Consider the following 23,385-nt stretch of genomic DNA (forward strand, 5'->3'; position numbering starts at 1 on the left):
ATAAAAGGAGGTTCTGTCAAGATGTGCATGTTTTAGTGAACACTGTGCCTGAGGACTTTAAGTCAGTTGTGTGTTGCTGTTGGCTGGGTCTCAGTCTTGGAAGGAAAAGAGTTAAAATGTCTTTTTAAGAAAGACAGAGTTTTGAAGGACTTTCTGGCAGTGTTTGATCAGCGAGATGTTACAGTCCGTTCTCTGCATTGATTAGTCTCCCCATGCCTCTAGAGTCATAGAGGTATACAGTACGGAAGCAGACCCTTCAGTCCAACCCGTCCATGCCGACCAGATATCCCAAGCCAATCTCGTCCCACCTGCCAGCGCCTGGCCCATATCCCTCCAAACCCTTCCTATTTATATACCCATTCTGATGCCTTTTAAACATTGTAATTGTACCAGCCTCCACCACTCCCTCTGGCAGCTCATTCCAAACGCATACCACCCTCTGCGTGAAAACGTTTCCCTTGTGGTCCCTTTTATATTTTTCCCCTCTCACCCTAAACCTATGCCCTCTAGTTTTGGACTCTACCACCCTGGGGAAAAGACCTCGGCTATTTACCCAATCCATGTCACTCATGATTTTATAAACTTCTGTAGGGCCACCCCTCAGCCTCCAAGAGTCCAGGGAAAGCAGCCCCAGCCTATTCAACTTCTCCATACAGGTGCATTGACAACCCAGCTAAGGGCCTGAATTGATAGCAGGCAGGGAAAGCTCACCACTGGCCTTCTCACCGTTGACTTAATTGGAACATATGAAGGAAAATGGTGGGGTTGCCAATTACCATACTCCCGTCCCTGGTGCCAAACCCATCCAATGGATGGGCACAAGATTCTGCCATGCTTGCACCCACAAAAAACATAATTTATGGGCATGCAAACTCTCGTTCCTGCCACTATGTCAATGTTTAAAGGGAATCGTGGACTCTCACAGTAACCCACAGTAATTTACTCCTCCAATGGGTCAAAAAAATAAAGTCGCCATTGTCTTACCAGACCAGAGGGCTGCTCTCTTATCACAGAGGTGGTGGGTTAGCCTGAGGATCACCACTCCTCAGGCGAGGGGGAGAAATCTTCATGGTTATCTCAGTTGGCGTGGGAACTGAACCCATATTGTTGACATCACTCTGCGCCATCAACCAGCTGTCCGGCTAACTGAGCAAACTGACTCCCTCAAATAACCAGGGCACTGCCAAGGGGACAGCAGTGGCTCTGCAGCATACCATGGGCGGCACGGTGGCACAGTGGTTAGCATTGCTGCCTCACAGCGCCTGTAGACCCGGGTTCAATTCCCGACTCAGGCGACTGACTGTGTGGAGTTTGCACGTTCTCCCCGTGTCTGCGTGGGTTTCCTCCGGGTGCTCCGGTTTCCTCCCACAGTCCAAAGATGTGCGGGTCAGGTGAATTGGCCAAGCTAAATCGCCCGTAGTGTTAGGTAAGGGGTAAATGTAGGGGTATGGGTGGGTTGCGCTTCGGCGGGTTGGTGTGGACTTGTTGGGCCGAAGGGCCTGTTTCCACACTGTAAGTCTAATCTAATCTAATCCTGCTGTACCATCTCAGAAGGACAACATTCCTTCTTCTACAAATGCTCACTGTCTGCACTAAGAAAGGTGGCATGGTGGCTCAGTGGTTAGCACTGTTGCCACACAGCCAGGGACCCTTGTTTAATTCCCACCTCGGGCTATTGGCTGTGTGGAGTTTGCACATTCTCCCTGTGTCTGTGTGGGTTTCCTCTGGTGCTCCAGTTTCCTCCCACAAACCCAAGTTGTGCAGGTTAGGTGAATTGGTCATCCTAAATTGCCCATTGTGTTCAGGGATATGTAGGTTAGGTGCATTAGCCAGGGAATGTGGGATAATAGGGTAGGGAAATGGGTTTAGTGGGTTACTCTTCAGAGGGTTGGTGTGGATTTCCAGGGCCAAAGGGCCTATTTCCACTCAGTGGGGATTCTATAATAATAATTCTGAAGGTAAGGCAGAAAACCCAACAGTTCAATATGGGTTTCCTCTGGGTGCTCTTGTTTCCTCCTGCAGTCCAAAGATGTGCAGGTTAGGTGGATTGGCCATGCCAGATTGCTCATAGAGTCCAGGGATATGTAAGTTAGGTACATTAACCATGGAAATGCAGGGTCACAGGGATAGAATAGGGATATAGGTCAGGGTGGGATGCTCTTCATGGGGTCGGTGTGGACTCGATGGGTCAAATGACCTGTTTCCACACTATAGGGATTCTATGATTCTATGAGTTCAGGTTTGCATACATGAAAGATCTGTGTGGGTAACGTTGGTCTGAAGTGGTTTCATTGTTGGATGAATTCTATTTCTGAACTATGGCCACACTGAGATGGCCTGTACCAAATGAACTAGAAGATACGGGCTTGAGGAATGACTGTGACATTGGGATAACATCTTAGAAACTGGTGGCTCTGTCCCTCCTCACAAATGGTGGGTCTGGAGCAAAGGGCGTCACTTCCTTATCTCCTCCCTACCTTCTTATCCTCCCACCCCTCCACTCAAGGTGCCTTCTGGTGAGTCTGAGTGCCCAACGTGGTCTCGTGAGTACAAGACGGGGATTTGCAGGTGGTAGATCACTTGCTCTGGGAGTTGAAGGTTTGCACTCTGACATTCTGTGTTGCTGATGGGGCTGTCAAACTAATGTGGTCAGGTGCTCGAGTGCGGCCATGGGCTCGATGACTGTTAGCTTCTGCTTCTTGTGGTGGCAAGACGATTACAGACATGGCTGAAGGTCACAAGGTTGAATGCATTTCAGCTGCTGCCAGGTGAATGGACATTAACTCAGAAGATCCTCGAGTCACAGAGTCACATTTACGAGGGGAGCAGCTAAACTGCTAGCACAGTGGTTAGCACTGCTGCCTCACAGCACCAGGGTCCCAGGTTCAATTCTAGCCTTGGGGAATTGTCTGTATGGAGTTTGCATGTTCTCCCCGTGTCTGCGTGGGTTTCCTCCGGGTGCTCCGGTTTCCTCCCACACTCCAAAGATGTGTAGGTCAGGTGAATTGGCCGTGCTAAATTGCCGTAGTGTTGAGTGCATTAGTCAGAGGGAAATGGGTCTGGATGGGTTACTCTTCGGAGGGTCAGTGTGGACTGGTTGGGCTGAACAGCCTGTTTCCACGCTGTAGGGAATCTAATCTAAGTGGGCGGCACGGTGGCACAGTGGTTAGCACTGCTGCCTCACAGCGCCTGTAGACCCGGGTTCAATTCCCGACTCAGGCGACTGACTGTGTGGAGTTTGCACGTTCTCCCCGTGTCTGCGTGGGTTTCCTCCGGGTGCTCCGGTTTCCTCCCACAGTCCAAAGATGTGCGGGTCAGGTGAATTGGCCAAGCTAAATTGCCCGTAGTGTTAGGTAAGGGGTAAATGTAGGGGTATGGGTGGGTTGCGCTTCGGCGGGTCAGTGTGGACTTGTTGGGCCGAAGGGCCTGTTTCCACACTGTAAGTCTAATCTAAAAAAAAACCGGAACATACCTGTCGTTAACATCGAGCTGCGATAAATGACAACCTGCATCAATGGGAATCCCACCAGCCTGATGAACCCATGAACCTCTCTCTGATTATTCTGATGGGGATAAAGTTCCCTTCTGGTGACAGATGGGGATTTGAGAGGTTCTGCTGATGCCATGGGCTCTCATTTCTGGATAGATGGGCAGATTGAGAAATCTAGGGCAGCAATGATCAGCAGTGCCATCATCAGCAGGCTGCAAGGGCTTGCAGGAGTTGGAACAATCCAGTGACCAGTTCTTTAGTGAAATCCATGAGGCCTTGGACACTGCTCCTGGTTGAGTCCAAGAAAGGAGTGTTGCTTAGTAAAGATCCGTGGTGGATCAGGCCTTCACCGGAGAACTATCTTCCTCCTCCACCCAATACTGCCCGCACTCCAATTACAAAGCAAGCTGCTGTCTGAGAGGTAGCACAACCTTAGACCCCACTGCTGAAGCAGGACAGGCCTAAACAACCTCCTTGCCAAAGCCCAGGGCCACTCTTTTGAAAATCTCAACATTGGAAATTAGATTGAAGTTGGACAGGATATTGGTAAGGCCACACTGTGTTCAGTATTGGTCACCTTGTTATAGGAAGGATGTGCTAAACTGGAAAGAGTGCGGAAGAAATTTACAAGGATGTCGTTAAGGTTCAATGGTCTGAGTTATAGGGAGAGGTTGGACAAGCTAGGACTTTTTTCTTTAGAATATAGGAGACTCAGGGAGGATCATATAGAGGTGTCTAAGACCATGAGAGGCTCAGATGGGGTGAATGCATTCAGTCTTTTTCCCAGAATGGAGGACTAGAAGGCATCAGTTTAGGGTTAGAGGGGAAAGAACAAAAGGGAACCTGAGGGGCAACTATCTCACACAGAAGGTAGGACACATATGGAATGAGCTGCCAGTGGAGGTGGTTGAGGCGGATACATTAACAACATTTAAAAGGAATTTGAACAAATACATGGATAGTAAAGGTTTAGAAGGATATGGGCCAACTGCAGGGAAACAGGGTTAGTGTGGACGGACATGGGCCAGTTTGGGCCAAAGGGCCTGTCTCGAGGTGTAGGACTCTATGACTCTGTCATCCACACACCGCTTTCACTAATGCTGCACAGGTCAGGTCCACCAAAGGCAAGTCAATTGAACACCAGGTGGGTTGGCTTTTAAGTAGTAGTGGTGTAGGTGGAGGTCCTAGGGACAGCTGACCCTACGTTCGCCATGCAGTGATTTGAAAACAGCATTAACTGGACCCATATTGTAAAATAAAAACCAAATAGCAGATCTTGTCTCAAAGTAGAGTTAGAGGTTGTTTGACAGTGAACACAGGGAAGACAGTGATGCACCTTAATCCAGAGGCTCAGGCAAAATCTCTGGGCACATTGGCTCATATCCCAGCATTTAATGAATAAACTGGCAAAGCATAAACTTGTCTCAGCAATGTGACCGTGACAACTATCACGAGGTGCGTGAATTGGAATTAGAATTAGAATCTCTACAGTGTGGAAACAGGCCCTTCAGTCCAACAAGCCCACACCAACACTTCGAGAAGTAACCCACCAGACCCACTCCCCTACCTCGATTCCACTCTGGGCAATTTAGCACAGCCTGCACATCTTTGGACTGGGAGGAAACCCACGCAGGCACGGGGAGAATGTGCAAAGTCCGCACAGACATTTGCCTGAGGCTGGAATCGAACCCAGGTTTCCCAGTGCTGTGAGGCAGCAGTGCTAACCATTGAGCCACCATGCCGCCTGAGAGACCGATCCAGTTCAGTCATGCCCCTTGGGGGCAGTCACAAAATTGGTGTGTAAAAACAAAATAGCAAAATTGCAAAATGTGGGGGAAAGCATTGTGACGTCCCTTTAAAAGCTGGTGGCCTTTTTGATGCTCAGAGATTTAAAAATGAATGTCTGTGGGCAAGCAGCGTGAATGGACACATTGTATCAAAAAAGCCGTTGAGTTAGCAGGCCCTAGACAACAGTTTAAACTCAGCCAATTAATTCAAAACAGCACTTTTAGACTAAGGACCAATTAAATTAAAATCTCATAAGTTCAAAAGATGGAGGAGCAGAATTAGGCCATTTGGCCCATCGAGTCTGCTCCTCCATTTTGATTGTGTCAATGGTGACCATTTTGATTGTGTCTGTTATGCCCTTCAGCTCCACTGTCCTGCCTTCTCCCCATAACCCCTCAATCCATTACCAATTAAAAATCTGTCCAACTCATACTCAAATTTACTCACTGTCCCAGCATCCTCCACACTTCGGGGTAGCAAATTCCACAGATTCCAACCCTTTGGGAGAAGTAGTTTTTCCTCAACTCTGTTTTAAAATTTGCTACCCCTTATCCTAAGACTATAACCTCTCATCCCAGAGTGCCCCGCAAGAGAAAGCATCTGTTCCACGTCTATTTTGTTTAAACCTTTTATCATCTTGAAAACCTCAATTTGATCTCCCCTCATTCTTCTAAATTTGAGAATGTATCAGCCTAAACTGTTCAATCTCTCTTCATATGACAAACCCCTCATTTCAGGGATCAATTGAGTGAACCTCCTCCGAACTGCCTCCAATGCCAATGGAGGCAAATCAAACCCCAGCCACTTCAAATCCCAGCATTTAATGAGTAAACCGGCAAAGCATAAACCTGTCTCAGCAATGGTGACCATGACAACTATCATGGTGGTGTGTAAAAGCCCATCCAGTTCAGCCATGCTCCTTGGGGGCTGTCATGAAATTGGTGTGGAAAAACAAAGTGGCAAAATTGGAAAACGCGAGGGTAAGAATTGTGACGTTCCTTTAAAAGCTTTCCTCAAATAAGGAGCAAAACAGTGCACAATACTCCCCGGTGCGGTCTCGCCAATGCCTTGTATATTTGCAACAATGCTTCCTTACATTTCCATTCTATTACTTAAGGTATTAAAGCCAACATTCCATTCACTTACTTTCTTGTCTACTGTACCTGGATGCTCGTTTTCTGTGACTCAATTACCTCAAACCAATTGTAAAGAAGTTAATATGTAATCACAGGTATAAAAGATGCAGGCATTTGAAAATGAGAGAGAGAGCCACCTGCCATCTGAACTGAGAGCAAATCCACCATCTGAGAAAGAAAAATCAGGCTCTCACAAGAAATCTCCACGCTCTCTAAAACAAAGCACCATCCCCCTATAAGGAACATGGCACAGTTACCGAATATTCTTGACACTACTATTCGACAGAGAGAAGCATTCAGAACAGGAGAATAACAAAGAAACTATCCCCGACAGCAGAATCGGGGAGGATCCAGTTTGTGTGAATCTTGAGAGACTGTCTTAATTTATTGTTCCTATTAAGTGGATTTACATAAGTGGGACCTGTGTTATTGAAACAGCATACCAATAGAATTTAATTCAGCTAGGGGATAGTTAGTAGTTAGGGAATAATTCTTCAGTTGGTTCGGAAATCTGTTCATTTGTTCAATGTTGGAGTTAGATAAATAAATTATTAATTGGAAAGTGAGTGTAAGGATTTCACTCCTTGTCACACTACGTTATCAGATGAAGCCAGGTGCTCTACTCTGGGTGTTTCGGTTGTTATCATCAGAGGGATAAGTAAAAGTGAATACTGCAGATGCTGGAGATTAGAGTCAAGATTAGAGTAGTGCTGGAAAAGTAGAGCTGGTTAGGCAGCATCCGAGGAGCAGGAAAATTGATGTTTCCTGATGAAGGGCTTCTGCCTGAAATGTCGATTTCCCTGCTCCTCAGATGCTGCCTGGCCTGCTGTGCTTTTCCAGCACCACTCTAATATTATCAGAGGGATGTCAACCTGCCCTTTGTAATAGGGACAAAAATCCGCCATCCTTGCCAAGTCTCGTGACTCCAGACGCACAGCAATGATAATTTCCTTCCACCACGCTGCCTCTCAGGTCGAGGGCAACGAGGGACGGTCAGGGAATACTGGCTGTTAATCAGCAAACACACATCTCCCCTGGAACAACAAAGGAGGAATAGTCACGCATTCCTTGTGCACCTTGACAAACAAGCTGCATGTTTGCCCAGTTGGCTCTGCCACACTGTGGGGGCCATGATGGATGGGAGTGACCACAAGTATCCCAGTGAACAATGCCACCACCCCCCCACAGCATTCAGGCCACTTCCAACACCACTAGACTAAAGCCCAGTCCCCTGAGATAAACATAGCTTGGGCCTAGATAAATATTAATAAAAGTGGATTTGAGAAAGAAAATGGCTTTGCTGTGCTGAAGTGCAGAGAGACTCTGAAAGGAATATGTTACCTTGTCCTTTGTGGTTTATGTCTTTGGCAGCGACGACCTTATGGATTAAAGTGTGAAGGAAATCATTTTCAGCTGCTACTCTGTAGGGAGAGGAGGAAAGAAAAGAATTTTGAAAATAATTAACTTCAGGAGATACTTCTGGAATATTATTCCATGTCGGGAGGTCACTTGAGTGGTGTAACGCCACAACTGACCAAACTCATTAGCTTCAAAAGAAAGCCAAAGCAATCCACATTATTCCTGTCTCGTACCGCAGGGAGGATTATCAAGGCCTCCTGTTACCTGACAGGGCAACAGGTCAGCCATCCGTGAAATTGCTCTGAGCATTTATGCACGCCGACCGTTTGAGGGCCTGTGAGAGAGAGAGAGAGCTAGCTGCATCTTAACGGCCAGCACAAGGCGCTGCAAGAAGTGCAATCACATTAGAGGGCCAGGATCTGACTTCCAGAGGAAGCCAGGAACAGAAAAAGTCCAATCGGCACCGGAATCCTGTGTTAGAACATAGCTGGTCATTCATCCAATCAATCCCTCAGTCTGACAATCCTGACCAACATATTGGAGCAATCATGATGATTGGCCAGGTGGGTGACAGGGAGAAAGATAGTGTTGGGTTACAGGAAAATATAGACAAATTGGTCAGATCAGCGGCAGGTGGAATTTAATCCTGATAAGTGTGAGGTGACGCACTTTGGAAGAAATAACAAAGCAAGGGAGGAATCAATGAATGGCAGGGCACAAGGAAGCTCAGAGGAACATAACAATCTTCGAATGCTTGGCCACACATGCTTGAAAGCTTCAAGAGGGCAGGATAATGGGGTAGTTGAAAATATGTTGCTGGTTAAAGCACAGCAGGTCAGGCAGCATCCAAGGAATAGGAAATTCGATGTTTTGGGCATAAGCCCTTCATCAGGAATGGGGTAGTTAAGAAGGTATACAGGATGCTTGCCTTTCTCAGTTGTGGCACAGATCAAATAAGCAGAAAGGTTACACTGGAGCTGTATAGAATAGGGTGGATCAGTGGTGAGCCTCACAGCACCAGGGAGGAGAAAGTGAGGTCTGCAGATGCTGGAGATCAGAGCTGAAAATGTGTTGCTGGAAAAGCGCAGCAGGTCAGGCAGTATCCAAGGAACAGGAGATTCGATGTTTCGGGCATATGCCTGAAGAAGGCATTCCTGAAGAAGGGCTTATGCCCGTAATGTCGACTCTCCTGTTCCTTGGATACTGCCTGACCTGCTGCACTTTTCCAGCAACACATTTTCAGCTCTGATCTCCAGCATCTGCAGATTCCTGAAGAAGAGCTTATGCCCGAAATGTCGAATCTCTTGTTCCTTGGTGACCGTCTGCATGGAGTTTGTGCATTCTCCCCAAGTCTGTGAGCGTTTCCTCCCACAGTCCAAAGATGTGCAGGATTGCCCACACTAAATTGCTCATGCTGGGTGGGTTATTTTTAATTCCACATTGTAAATGAGAAATTGCAATTACACAAATAAAAGTCAAGTAGCAAAGCTCCAATTATTGTTGGGGTGTTTCCTACAGGGAGAAAGTGAGGGCTGCAAATGCTGGACATCAGAGTCAAGATGTGACGCTGAAAAAGCACAGCAGGTCAGGCAGCATCCGAGCAGCAGGAGAATCAAGCCCTTCATTAGATGGCTCATTCTTGATGAAGGGCTCATGCCTGAAAGGTCAATGCTCCTGCTCCTTGGAAGCTGCCTGACATGCTGTGCTTTTCCAGCACCACACTCTCGACTCTGTTTACTACAAGGAACTGCCTGGACAATATCAAGACAATATAAGTCTATACTTACTGTTGAAAGGGAATAAAATGGTGTTTGTCCTCATCACTTTCTGCCTTGCCTTTCAAAATGTCAGTAATGTCCATTGCTGCAAGAAAGAAAGGCAATGTTTGGATGAGACTAAGCCGCGTTAATATTCCTCTCCCCAATTGAATACTTCACCCCAACCCGTCCCTGTGTAACTGAGCTGAGGGGGGAGAATTTTACACAATACTCAACCACACACAGGGATACCACAGCTGATTGGTGTAGCCACGGAGATTTTGTGACAATCAGGGGGAGTAATTCATTCATATGATGAGGGCAGGATGAGGACTAGGCCAGCAATTTTTGTCCGTCCCTAATTGCCCAGAGGGTAGTTAAGTGTCAACCATATTGCTGTGGGTCTGGAGTCACATGTAGCTTAAAGGACAATACTGAGCCAGATGGGATATTGTGACACTCGGCAATGGATTGACTGCAAATTCCACCATCTGCCATGAACCCACATCCACCAGCCTCTGCCTTTCTAATCCAGTGATATTGCCCACTATATCAACGACCCTCTTTGAACTCCTGCTGTCCCGCTGCTAATCAGTGGTCAGCCTGATCATGGAGAAATTCTATATGGCTGTGAGTCGCGATGAGATGAGGGAAACATGGCTTCGACTTCATGTGATGAAGTCCTTGTTGTCCCTCAGCCCCACCCTTTCTGGATTTTAACTGACTCTCTAGTCACCCAAATGTCAATAGTTGTACCCTGGTTTAAAAATCCTTCAATCACCTCCCACGCCAACCATTCCAGCCTTACACCTCAGTCCATTCCCGACACTATCCCATCCTGTACCCTTTCTGGCCTGCGATTTTACTCTAACTGTTACAGACTAAATCCTGTCATGGCCATATCACCCCTCTTCTTACCCTTGAAAGTCTCCTCAAAATCTTACCAAATGTGTTTCAATAAATCTCTGCTCCATTCCTGTTTCCAACCTGCCTGCTCTTAATTGGAGTGCCTGAAGATGGCTTCTGTGTTTACATTCGGAGAATATTATGAGGCTCGAGCATTTATTACCAGCCCAGGCAAGCAGTTCTCACAGTAGCTCAATGGTTAGTACTGCTGCCTCATAGCACCAAGGACCCAGGTTCAATTCCAGCCTTGGGCGACCGCGTATGTGTGGAGTTTGCATGCTCTCCCCATGTCTGCGTGGGATACCTCCCACAATCCGAAGATGTACAGGTTAGGTGAATTAGCCACACTAAATTGCCCATAGTGTTCAGGGATGCTTAGATTAAGTCAGAGGTAAATGGGGGGTCGTAGGGTAGGGGAACAGATCTGGGTGGACCCTCTTTGGAGGGTTGTTCCACACTGTAGGGATTCTACCCCCATCTCACTAAGTTCTCAAGGACATAAAGGGGAACCATCAAAACTGTTAGTGCTCTTGCAGATCAAACATATGAGACAAAAAAGGTAGAAGGGATTGCATCTAGCCTAGTATGCCACTGCTGAATGAGGTGTCCTGGTGGCTGAGCAACGGCAATCTTTTTTCTGGCTTTTGTTTTAGTTTGGATTGCTAACCTTGAGAAATTTGTTCTCTTCCCTGTGTTGCATTGAGACTGCTACCCGCATTGCATGCAGATTTTCACTGCACTGGCACCTCCACTACTGATAATCAAGCTCTGGTTAAAGAATAGAGCAATCTGGACGAAGCAGAGCTGATAAATCGCATATGAATAAAAGCAACATTGTTAGACTGAGGATAGGAATAAACAGCAGGAATATAAAGTGAACAGTCGTGGGTTAGAGACATAATGGAGAAATGAGATTGGATATCACATTTAAGCACCAGTGCGTGAATCTAAATTAATTCAAAATGAATTTTAAAAATTCATGCAAAATTTAAATTGATATCAAATTGAATATTGCAACAAAAATTAGTCAGCACTCATCCATCTGCTAGGTTCTGTTCTCAGCACACTTGCTCATGAGTTGGAAGCCTACAGGTTCTGACTTTACAGACAAAAACCTCTGAGCAACAGCTAGGCTCATGGTATTGAGGGAGGTGGCAATTAAACCCACAGTCCATTCACCCTTTGCTGGAATCTGAAAATGTGTACTTAAATCTTGGAAGCCTCCAGATTGCAAAAAAAAAATGCAATATCCTTCAGGAACGTGGCAGGAAGAGAGCCAGATTTTGATTTGAGTACAGCTACCACATCACCCACAGGAGGAGCTCTGTTACATCTGTTGTAAAGGTCTGTCAATTGAGAACAAAAAGTCAGTCAATGAGTCCCATTAATTAATCTTGGTGACTTCGGGCATATTGAGAGTTACTCATCATGTAAAATATTATGAAGCACAGCATCTCTCGAAACTTTGTGTCAAGTCACAGCCTCTGGTTTAACCTGTAGCATTGAATTAGATAGTAAAAAATGAGGTCTGCAGATGCTGGAGATCACAGCTGAAAATGTGTTGCTGGTCAAAGCACAGCAGGCCAGGCAGCATCTCAGGAATAGGGTAGCACAGAAACAGACCCTTCCGCCTGACTCATCCATGCTAGTTCCTAAACTGAACTAGTCCCATTTGTCTGTGTTTGGCCAATATCCCTCTAAACCTTTCCTATCCATGTGCCAATCTAAATATCTTTTAAATGTTGTAACTGTACCCAGCTTTACCGTTTCATCTGGCGGCTCATTCCACTTATACATATTTCTCTGTAAGAAAAGGTTGCCCTTCAGGTCCCTTTTAAATCTTTCCCCTCCCACCTTAAACCCATGCCTTCCAGTTTTGAACTCCCATACCCTGGGAGAAAGACTTTGGCTATTCACTTTATCATGTCCCTCATGATTTTATAAACCTCTGTAACTCACCTCTCGGTTTCCAATGCTCCAGGGAAAAACACTCTCGCTTATCCAGCCTGTCTTTATAATCAAACCCTCCAGTCCTGGCAACATCCATGTAATTTTTTTTCATGCACCCTTTCTTGTTTAGCAACATCCTTACTACAGCAGGGTGACCAGAATGGTGTTGTGGTATTATTGTGTGTCCAATGTACAGGGGAGTGAATGGTGGAAGAAAAAAGATCTTGTGATTTCTATAGAACCTTGCATGGTCTCAGTCCAAAGCACTCCACAGGCAGTGATTCACTTGTTAGCTGATTTCACATCAGAAATGCAGCAGCCAATGTGAACACAAAGAGGACTCAGCTGTGACCCCGCAAACGTTCTGGGACCTGGGTTCGATTCCCACCACAACAGATAATGGAATTTGAATCCAAGAAAAGTCTGGTGACCACGAATCCATTGTCAATTGTCAGAAAAATCCATCTGGTTCACGAATGTCCTTTGGGGAACAAAACTGTCACCTTTACCTGGTCTGGCCTACATGTGACTCTAGACACCACAGTGCTGTGTGGTTGACTTTTAATTGCCCTGTGGGCAATCAACAATGGACAATAAATGTTAGCTTACCCAGTGACACTCTCGTCATGAATAAAAAAGGAACAGGTGTAGGCTGTTCAGCCCCTCAAACCTGCTCCACCAGTCAACAAGATCATGGCCAATCCGATATTCTTCCTAACCCATCCTTTCTCCGCAATCTTTGATTCCCCGACTGATCAAGGGCTCTGCCACCATGCCCCTCTGTGGCAAGGATTTCCAAAGACTCTCAACCACTCAGAGACGAAATTCTTCCTTATCTCAGTCTGAAATTGGCAACCCTTCTTCCTCATTTCCCTCTGAGATGGCAGACAGGAATGTCACCTGTCTCAGTGTTACATTGGAGTGTCAGTCATTAATTATATTCTCAAGACTCTGCAGTGGCATCTGTTCCCAGTAACTTCTACCTCAGAAGACAAGAATATTGCTCTTTGACACCATGTCAACAGGGAGAGTGAGCACTATGCAAAAATTGAAGGAAAATGAACCATTGATTGAATGTTCCTCTCATATCAACCATACAATTTTAATCACATGATATATATGTGTCTCCTGTTAAAAGCACAAGGGCCTAGCTTTAATATAAAGCCATTTGTCGTTGCCTCTGTTCTGCTAATGTAATTCCCAATTAGCCTTCTGCAAATTTACTACATGGCATTGTAGATACAGAGAGAGGAAGAAAGCGAGAGAGAGAGAGAGAGATAGAGAGAGAATGGAACATTTTTATGATCGATGTCCCATTCTTGACAACATACTCGTAAAATAGTTGCAGCTGATTTTCAATTTAAATTTCATTCTCGGTTCAGCTAATATAAGAGAGCAAAATTGCATACCACAGCAGAAAGATCAGAAAAATCACAGAAAATTCTACATGCCTAGTCCGAGTACACTGAATGCACGAAAAGAAGAAGCTGTTTTCTACTGGAAAACGGCATTAGAATAGGTAGGCCATTGCTTTTGAACGGGGCAGATTTGATTGTTTGAACTTCTGTACTGTAGTTCTCTATGACTCACTTTGCAGGAGTGAACTCCGACAAAAATATTGGCCATGAGTCGAGAAGGAGATCACAAACTTAGCCAAAGGTTTCTCCTTTAAACATGATCTTAAAGTAGGAGAAAGAGGTAGGAAAATTCAGGGAGAGAATATCAGAGCCTGAGGCCTGATACTCAGCTGCTGTACTGCTGCACAGGACATGAAGCGAGAGGCCAGGATGCAGAGAACATGGACAAGGGTAAGGTTTGAGGAGTTTACAGATAAAGGGAGGGTTCTCAAGGCTTGAAGCGGTTAGTGAGTGGTAATGCCATATGGGGTTATTTATTTATTCACTTATGAGATGTGACCATTGCTGGCTCAGGTAGCATTTATTGCCCATTCTTGTTGCTATTGAGAAAGTGATGGTGAGCTGCCTCCTTAAACCGTTACACTTTGTGTGCTGTAGGTGGGCTTGTAATGCTGTTAGGGAGGGAATTCCAGGATTTTGACCCAACAACACTGAGGGAAGAGTGATACATTTCCAAGTCGGGATGGTGAGTGGCTTGGTGGGGAATTTGAAGGTGGTGGTTTTTCCACATATCTGCTTCTTGATGGAAGTGGTCATGGTTTTGGAAGGTGCTGTCTGAGGATCTTTGGTGAATTTCTGCAGTGCATCGTGTAGATGGTACACACTGCTGCTACTGAGCATCGGTGATGTAGGGACAATGTAGAAATAAGAAATACAATCTCAAGATTTTGATCAATTTCCTCCACATGTTACCAAAATAGGTTTGTAATATGACAGCTGTCATATGTAGCTCAGCAAGTGCCATTCATCCTAATGACCACTTTTATCCTTCCAAAACTCCTCCTGCAAAGTTCTGCTTCATTAAATGTTTCAACAAGACAGTTCAAGAGTTTCTGGAATCAATGTATTGTGTTTGTGCTGAGGAAACTCTTTGAGAACTGAGATTTCACTCCCATGTTTCTGCACTCTGATTTATTATCCCTGCTCCTTCCACCTCTCTCTCCACCCAGCTTTCTTCCAGATATCCTCCTTTTTCCTTATCATTGGCGCTCCCTCACAGATGAGGGTGATTCTCTTCCATTTTCAGGCTGAGTCCGCAGATGGCTGATTCGTCCAGTGTGACCTTCCCCTCACTGCCAGCGATCACTCAGCGATCCAACATTGCTGTGAGATGAGAGTCAGTAGATTTCAATGTCTAGAGTTGAATGCAAGCTTTCACTTGACATCATCTCCAGTTGTCACCCCTGAGCAGACTCAGCCTATATTCCCCATGGTTTAGAAGGAAAAAAGGTGACCTGAAGAGGCCAGAAATTTCAGGACGGCGTGGGTTGCCTTCCCACTATCCGAACAGTCAGTGACATACACATCCCAACAAATGCAGGTCAGCCCTCTGTTGTTCAGTTCTCTAAAATGTCCCACCTCACCCTGATCGACCACTCGCCCCCTGCAGCCTCAGCAGTGTTCGAAGCGACAAGCAATCCCCAGAGTATACGCCTTGGCAGCCTCAGGACCTGTGTTTAAAAGTTGAGTCAGTGAACGAGTCAGGAACCAGCCTGACACCTTACAGAAGACAGCGCAGAATGTAACTATCAGTGTGGTGTTCTTAGATTGGGATGAGAAAGAAAGGTGAGGCTCCGAGTGATGGGTAGGAGTGTTGAAGGAGAGGCTGGGAGGGGAGGGAATATTTGTAGGGACAGACCTTGTGGGGTCGGGGTGCCCAATGGTAAAAGTGATGGAGGAGACCCTCTGCCTCACCTAATAGCTACCACTGTTAAAGTGAAAGCAATTTACAGCATGGGCCGTAGGGCTGCTTTCTCATTAGAGAGAGACAACCTGGTGGTGGTTTAACCTGAAGGTCACCACCTTTCAGGTGAGAGGGAGAGGTTGAGAAGGAGAGTCCTTTGTGATGACGTGAGCTGATGTGGGAATCGAACACTCGACATCACAAATTAGCCACCCAACCAACTGAGCTAACCAACCCCCTTAGAAGTCTAGGGCAGGCACAAGGACATTGGGGAAACTCAGGAGAACAGAGGAATTTGAGTTTGGGCTATCTACTTCACTTTTCATTATTTTCACAATGTAAGCATCAGTTGGAAAGTCCACAGTTTTATTCACTGTGAGTGACAAATGTGTCAGGTATTTATAGTCTCTATCAATGACAAATTACCAAGTTGCAGAAGGAACAAAATGAAGTAGAAGTGGGAGTTGTGAGGAGGATGCAAAGGCGCTACGAGGGAACTTGGAGATCTAAGCGCAAATATTTGGCAAATGGAATACAATGTGAAGAATTTATTTCTCTTTTGGCATTGAAATGTTATTTATGTGGATAAAATCTTTTCATACATCAGCACTGAATTCACTTTATTGATGCTTGAAATACAACTGAGAAACTTCAGAGCACTTTACCATAAATAGCCACTGAGGTTGAAGATCATTCTCAAAGACTGAAATCACAAGTGTTTGAATCTTTTCGAAAAGCATGATCTTTAAATGTGACTCTGACAGATATCCATCCCACTTTTCTGATAGTCTTGGAATTTTCTTTTGACACAAACCTCTCCAAATGATACACTCCGTGTATGGAGATATAATCTTGTAGAGTCATCGAATCCCTACAGTGTGGAAGCAGGCCATTTGGCCCATCGAATCCACACTGACCCTCTGAACAGCATCCCACCCAGATTCACCCTATCTCCGTCACCTTGCATTTCCCATGGCTAATCCATCCAGCCCGCACATCCCTGGAGACTATGGAGCAATTTAGCATGGCTAATCCACCTAAACTGCACATTTTTGGACTGTGGGAGGAGACCAGAACACCCAAAAGAAACCCATGCAGACATGGGGAGAATGTGCAAACTCCACCCAGGTACCCCCAAAGCTGGGATCAAGCTAGAGTCTCTGGAGCTGTGAGGTCGCAGTGAGGATAACTAAGCCACTGTGCCAAATGGGACAAATGCTGTATGTTCATTCCACTGAAACAACATCACACAGTATGCACATCTTGGGAGGTTCGTTGTAAGGATTTTCTAACTTTCTTGGCACATCAAAAGAGTTTAGCCCCAAATGATCCTTCCACATCCCACAGAAATTCACCTGTGCTTCCACACATGTCATCTACTGTATCCATTGCACCCGATGTGGACTCCTCTACGTTGTGGAGACAGGACGTCAACTTGCAGATTGTTTCAGAGAACATCTCTGGGACACCCACACTAACCAACCCCACCGCTCTGTAGCTGAACACTTTAACTCCCCCTCCCACTCTGCCAAGGACATGCAGGTCCTGGGCCTCCTCCATCACCAACCCTAACCACCTGACACTTGGAAGATGAATGCCTCATCTTCCTCCTTGGGACCTTCCAATTACAAGGGATTAATATGAATTGCACTAGTTGCCCCATTTCCCATCCCCCCACCTCATACCAGTCCCAACCCTCCAACTTGACACTGCCCTCTTGAACGGTAGCTCTTCGACTCGATATCAGAAGAGTTGCTAATCAATGGAATATGTCAAGTGCTGATCTCCTTTCACCAGTGCGCAGCATGTCGTGACCACCCACGGCATCCTGCTACAAATATGAGGTCATAGAGTCATAGGGATGCACAGCACGGAAAACAGACCTTTTGGTCCAAATCATCCATGCTGGCCAGATATCCTAACCCAAACTGGTCCCATTTGCCAGCACTTGTCTCATATCACTCTAAACCCTTCCTATTCATACACCCATCCAGATGCCTTTTAAATGTTGTTATTGTAACATCCACCATCACTTTGTTTGGCACCTCATTCCATATATGCACCACCCTCTGTGTGAAAAAGTTGCCCCTTTTAAATCTTTCCCCCCTCACCTTAAACCTATGTCCTCTAGGTCCCCCAGGGAAAAGACCTTGTCTATTTACCCTATCCCTGCCCCTCATAGGTTTTATAAACCTTGAAAAGGTCACCTCTCAGCCTCTGACACTCCAAGGAAAACAGACCCAGCCTATTCAGCATCTCCCTGTAGCTCAACCCCTCAAGGAAATCAAAAACATAAAGTATTCCTTAAATGGTGAGAGGATGGGGTGTGTTTAACTTCAAAGTGACCTGGGTATTCTTGTTCATGAGTTAATGGAAGTTAACATGCAGACTCAGCACGCAATTAAAAAGGTAAATGACATGTTAGCAGTTATTACAGGATGATTTGAGCACCAGAGTATAGAGTCTTGGTGAGACCTGGACTATTTTGCACAGTGTTAGTCTCCTAACACACAGAGTCGTAGAGTCATAGGGGTATACAGCACTGAAACAGAACCTTTGGTCCAATTTATCCATGTGTACCAGACACCCGAAACTGACCCAATCCCCTTTGCCAGCATTTGCCTCATATCCCTCTAAACATTTCCGATTCAATGTTGCGATTGTACCAGCCTCCACCACTTCCTCTGGCAGCTCATTCCATATACACATCACCCTCTGTGTGAAAACGTTGCCCCTTAGGTCTATTTTAAATGTTTCCCCTCTCACCTTAAACCTATGCCCTCTGGTTTGGAATTCCCTACCCTGGGAACCTCATGTTTTTATAAACCTAAGGTTACTCCATATCCTCCAACGCTCTAGGGAAAGCAGCCGCAGCCTATTCAGCCTCTCCCATTACTCAACCCTTCAAACTTTGCAATATCCTTGTAAATCTTTTTTGCACCCTTTCAAGTTTAACAATATCTTTCCTATAGCAGGGAGACCAGAATTGAATGCAGGATTCCAAAGGTAGTCTAATCAAATGTCCTGTGCGGCTGCAACATGACATCCCAACTCCTATGCAGAACGACCTCGAATATTCAAACAAGACGGGTGGGAAGTATTTTGTTCAGATAACTGATTGTTCGGATAATGAATAACATTTTTGTGGGACAATTCATGTCCAGATAACCGAGGTTGTTCTGTTCTCAGCATCCTGACCAATAAAGTACCAAACATCTTCTTCACTATCCTATCTAACTGTGACACTACTTTCAAGTAGCTATGAACCTGCACTCCAAGGTCTCTTTGTTCAGCCACACCTCTCAGGACCCTACCATTACAACACACAAAAAAGGAATGATAATAGGTCACTTAGCACTTCCAGTCTGCACCACCATTCAAAAGATCACGGCTGATCTGATTTTAAACTCTATTCTGCATCACTGCAGAACTCCTTGTCTACACTCCTTGCTTGGTGGAGAATGTCAATGGTCAATCCATAGTAAGAAAAATCACTTGGTTGGAAATAATGTCAAGAAGGCAAGAAGGGAGCTGGGCTGGATTGACTGGAATGACAGGTTGGTGCATAAAACTGTAACTGAGCAATGTACTACCTTCCACGAGGAGATGGGTGAAGAGCAGTCAAGGCATAATCCCTTGAAATGGAACAAACAAATCCAGAGCTCCCTGGATGACAAAGGAGATGGAAATTAAGCTGATTATTTTAAAAAACTGTACTAGTTACAGGTATCAGATAGAAAGTACAATTGAGGACCAAGAGGGACACAGAAGGTTCACAGCAGAGATGAGAAGAGTATATTAGAGAAGCAAAGAGAAATTATGAAAAAAGACTAGCAGCCAACATAAAGGACAATCCTAAAGTCTTCAATAGACATATACATAGTAAAAGAGTATTAGAAGGAGGAATGGCCCATTAGGGTTCAAAATTGGAATTCACACATCGAGGCTGAAGACATGGATGAAGTATCAATGAATATTTTGCATGTGTCTTCAGCAAGGAGACAAATGCTACCCAGGCCATGAGTAAAGAGGAGGAAGTTACATCACTAGAATGGTTCAACACTGATAAGGAAGATGTGTCAGATAGAACTGTCTAGTACCATGGCAGGATACGATGTATCCAAAGGTATTGAAGGATGTGAGAGAGGAAATTGCAGGGACACTGACCATAGTCACTATACTCAGGAGAGGTGGAAAGAATTGCCAAGATGAAGCCCTTGTTCAGGAAAGTTTGTAAGGATAAATCCAGACATTACAGACCAGTTGGCTTAACTTTCGTGGTGGGGAAGCTTTTATAAACAATTATTTTCAACAAATACAGTCGGTTCTGATATAATGCAATAGTTCTGTTTTTATGTGATATCAGTGTGGCATATAAACTAATGGGGCCAGAATCACGTTATAACCAATATAGGTGAAAAAAAAATCACATTCTGCAAACAACGGTCTAAATTCTTCAATTGTGTTAAAGCCAAATTGCGTTGAGGAAACACGCTTTACAGCAGGACTGGCTGTATTGCAGTCTCAAAGAAGTGGCCATCTGGGAAAACACCCAATGGGCGATAGAGTTCTGTTTGGGAAAGAACAAGCACTTTCTCCTGTTCAAATGTGAAGGTGTGTCCCATAAAGCAAAAGTATGAAAGAGCACCTCCTACTGTATGAGAGCAAAATAGCACCAACTCACTCACTTACTGCAGCCCCATCACTGTAGATACTTGTCATGAACCTGTACAGACATTTCACTCCACTAATTCCACTTGTCGAATGAGGAGAGATTAAGCAGTTTAGGCTTATACTCTCTGGAGTCTAGAAGAATGAAAGGAGATCTAATTGAGGTAGAGAGGCTATCCCCCCTGATGGGACAATCTAGAATGAGAGGTCATAGATTACAGATAAGGTTTAGCCGATTTAAAACAGAGATGAGGATGTTAGAAATCAGAAACAAAAACAGGAGTTGCTGGAAAATCTCAGCAGGTCTGGCAACATCTGTAAGGGGAAATCTGTGGAAGAAAAATTACTTCTCTCAAAGGGCCATGAATCTATGAAGTTCGCAACTCCAGAAAGCGGTGGACATCAGAACAGTGAACAACTTTAGAGGAGATAGACAGATTTTGAAATTAGCAATAGGTTAAAGGGTTGTGGAGAACTGACAGAAAAGTGAGGGGTGAGGCTGAGATTAAATCAGCTGGGATCTATTAAATGGAAGTACAGACTCAAGGGTCTAAAATGCCCACTCCAGCTCAGAGTTCTTATGTTCTGCTACCTCTGGGACCCTGTAGTACTTGGCCCTGGTCCCAGAGGTATAGACAGTACCAGTATGAACATGCCTTGGGAACGGACGCGCCCGTACACACAGATTCATTGTGAAGGTTCCGGCAAGAGATGTACTCAATATTCTGAGGGGTGCGGCCAATCTGATTAATCATGCTCCTTGTCTCGATAAATAAGTAAACAAGCTGTCACCTCCTTAATTCAGTCAAGGCCTAAACACTTTCAAAGTCTTAAGTGCAGTGTCTCAATTGAATTCTGCTGATTGAATCATTCATCACACCCAGGGCCCTAGTCACACTAGTCAATAAAACAGTGGTAGAAAAAAGGGACAAATTATTAAACCTCATTTAGCCGTTACTGATCCATGCCTTTAGATTTTTTGGCAAACGTATGTTTATTTCTTTTTCTTTCCTCTACTTATGTTTTGCATCTCAATTTTTATTGACTTTTACAAAAGTATTGCAGTGGATTTTTAAAGGATCAGAGAGAGGTCACACATTCAAGGTGCCTTTATTCCATTACTAAAAATCCATCAGCAGAGTATTTAAGGAGAGTTTTTTACTGTATTTGTTGTAAGGCCATACATGCAAATTCCAGATGGTGGATTATTTTCTCATCGTTCTGTTATTCTTCCTCCCATTCCCTGCTGGAACATTTCACAAATATAATTGTGGAACTCGTACCCTTTCTAAGAGGGGCAAAGTAGAACTGGATTCAATCAATCCAATCATTTCTGAATCTTGCAATGGCTGTGGCACGTCAGGAAGCCATTCAGCCCAGGTTGTCTGTGCCTGTTGCCTCGCACCAGTGAACGACCTTGGGTGGCATGGTGGCACAGTGGCGTGGGCGGCACGGTGGCACAGTGGTGTGGGTGGCACGGTGGCACAGTGGTAGTGGGTGGCACGGTGGCACAGTGGTTAGCACTGCTGCCTCACAGCGCCAGACACCCGGGTTCAATTCCCGCCTCAGGCGACTGACTGTGCGGAGTTTGCACGTTCTCCCCGTGTCTGCGTGGGTTTCCTCCGGGTGCTCCGGTTTCCTCACATGTTCAAAAGATGTGCGGGTCAGGTGAACTGGCCATGCTAAATTGCCCGTAGTGTTAGGCAAGGGGTAAATGTAAGGGTATGGGTGGGTTGCGCTTCGGCGGGTCGGTGTGGACTTGTTGGGCCGAAGGGCCTGTTTCCACGCTGTAAGTAATCTAATCTAAAAAGTTTGGCATGCAAAACAAATGTGATTTACTGATGTTGAACCACAATGGAATCCTGCTAGCGTGACCAACTCTGGACTACATGTGACACCAGCTATTTCAATTCCCCCTCTGACTCCCTCTCCATCCTTCCTCTTCCATTGCCACAGCAAATCAGAGCGCCAACTGGAAGAACAACAATTTATCTTCTGCCTGGGCAGCCTACAGCCTGGAGGATTCAACATTGAGTTTGCCAATTTCAAATAACCTCCCTTCCCATCCCCTGACTCTCTTCCCAGCCCCCTCCCCCTCCCTTCCATTCCACCAACTGACCCTTCCTTCCAGCCACCAACTGGACTCATCCTCCCATCGATCAATCAGATCACACCCTCTACCTGTGTTCACCTATGCTTACCTCACCACCCCGCCCCTCTCCCCACCCAAAACCCTTCCTCTCTCCACCTTTATCTGCAGCTCCCCTGACACCCACCCCCAGTCCTGAAGAAGGGTTACACCTGGAACGTTGACTTCTCCACCTCCTGATACTGCCTGGCTTGCTGTGTTGTTATACATTTGATTCCAGCATCTGCAGTTTCTTTGCCTCTGACCTTTAATACTATCAGATGAATCAGGACTGGGCTACGAATTTCAACTTAACTGTGTTGCACCCCAATCCCAATTACAAATACAAATACACAAAAGAAACAACGCTAATTTAACATCAGGGGTGTCACACACACAACAGAATCAATACTTACAGGTTACGGGCTCAAGATAATTTTGAGGAAACATGCAAAGGATTGGATCATAGAATCATAAAGCACAAAAGAAGGCCATTCAGCCCAATGTGTCTGGGACAACCCTTTTAAAGAACAACATAATGACTGCAGACTTGCATCCCCATTCTTTCCATACAGCCTAGTAAATGCTCACCCTAAACTTTTGTACAATTCCTTTTTGAATGTACCTAATGAATCTACTTTCAGCATTCTCTCAGGCAACATCTTCCGGCCTCCAATAACTCACTCTGTGGGGATTTTTCTTCATCTTCACTAAGTCCTGAAATCAGTCACCTTTGATTACTGGCCCTCTTGGAAACTATTCCTCCCTGTTAACTCAAACAAAGTTGAGCATCGGTATTAAAGCTTGGGACAACCCTTTAATTCTGAGGGGAGCGAGAGCGATCTTACTGAAACATACAAGATGCTGACGGGATTGGTC

At 45.3% G+C, this 23,385-nt stretch overlaps 1 protein-coding gene across 2 annotated transcripts in view; it reads right to left on the bottom strand.

Annotated features, from left to right (window-relative positions):
- LOC132824791 (dedicator of cytokinesis protein 2-like) overlaps nt 1-23,385 on the bottom strand; it is a 1,235,709-nt gene that overhangs the window by 1,011,825 nt on the left and 200,499 nt on the right. For both annotated transcript variants that reach the window (XM_060839646.1, XM_060839560.1), the window contains exons 11-12: nt 9,561-9,636; nt 7,756-7,835 (exon numbers count right to left, since the gene is read on the bottom strand). In XM_060839646.1, coding sequence (XP_060695629.1) covers nt 7,756-7,835; nt 9,561-9,636 — 156 coding nt within the window. The remainder of the gene's footprint in view (nt 1-7,755; nt 7,836-9,560; nt 9,637-23,385) is intronic.

The sequence above is a fragment of the Hemiscyllium ocellatum genome, chromosome 1 (genome assembly GCF_020745735.1).
Source record: "Hemiscyllium ocellatum isolate sHemOce1 chromosome 1, sHemOce1.pat.X.cur, whole genome shotgun sequence".
NCBI lineage: Eukaryota > Metazoa > Chordata > Chondrichthyes > Orectolobiformes > Hemiscylliidae > Hemiscyllium > Hemiscyllium ocellatum.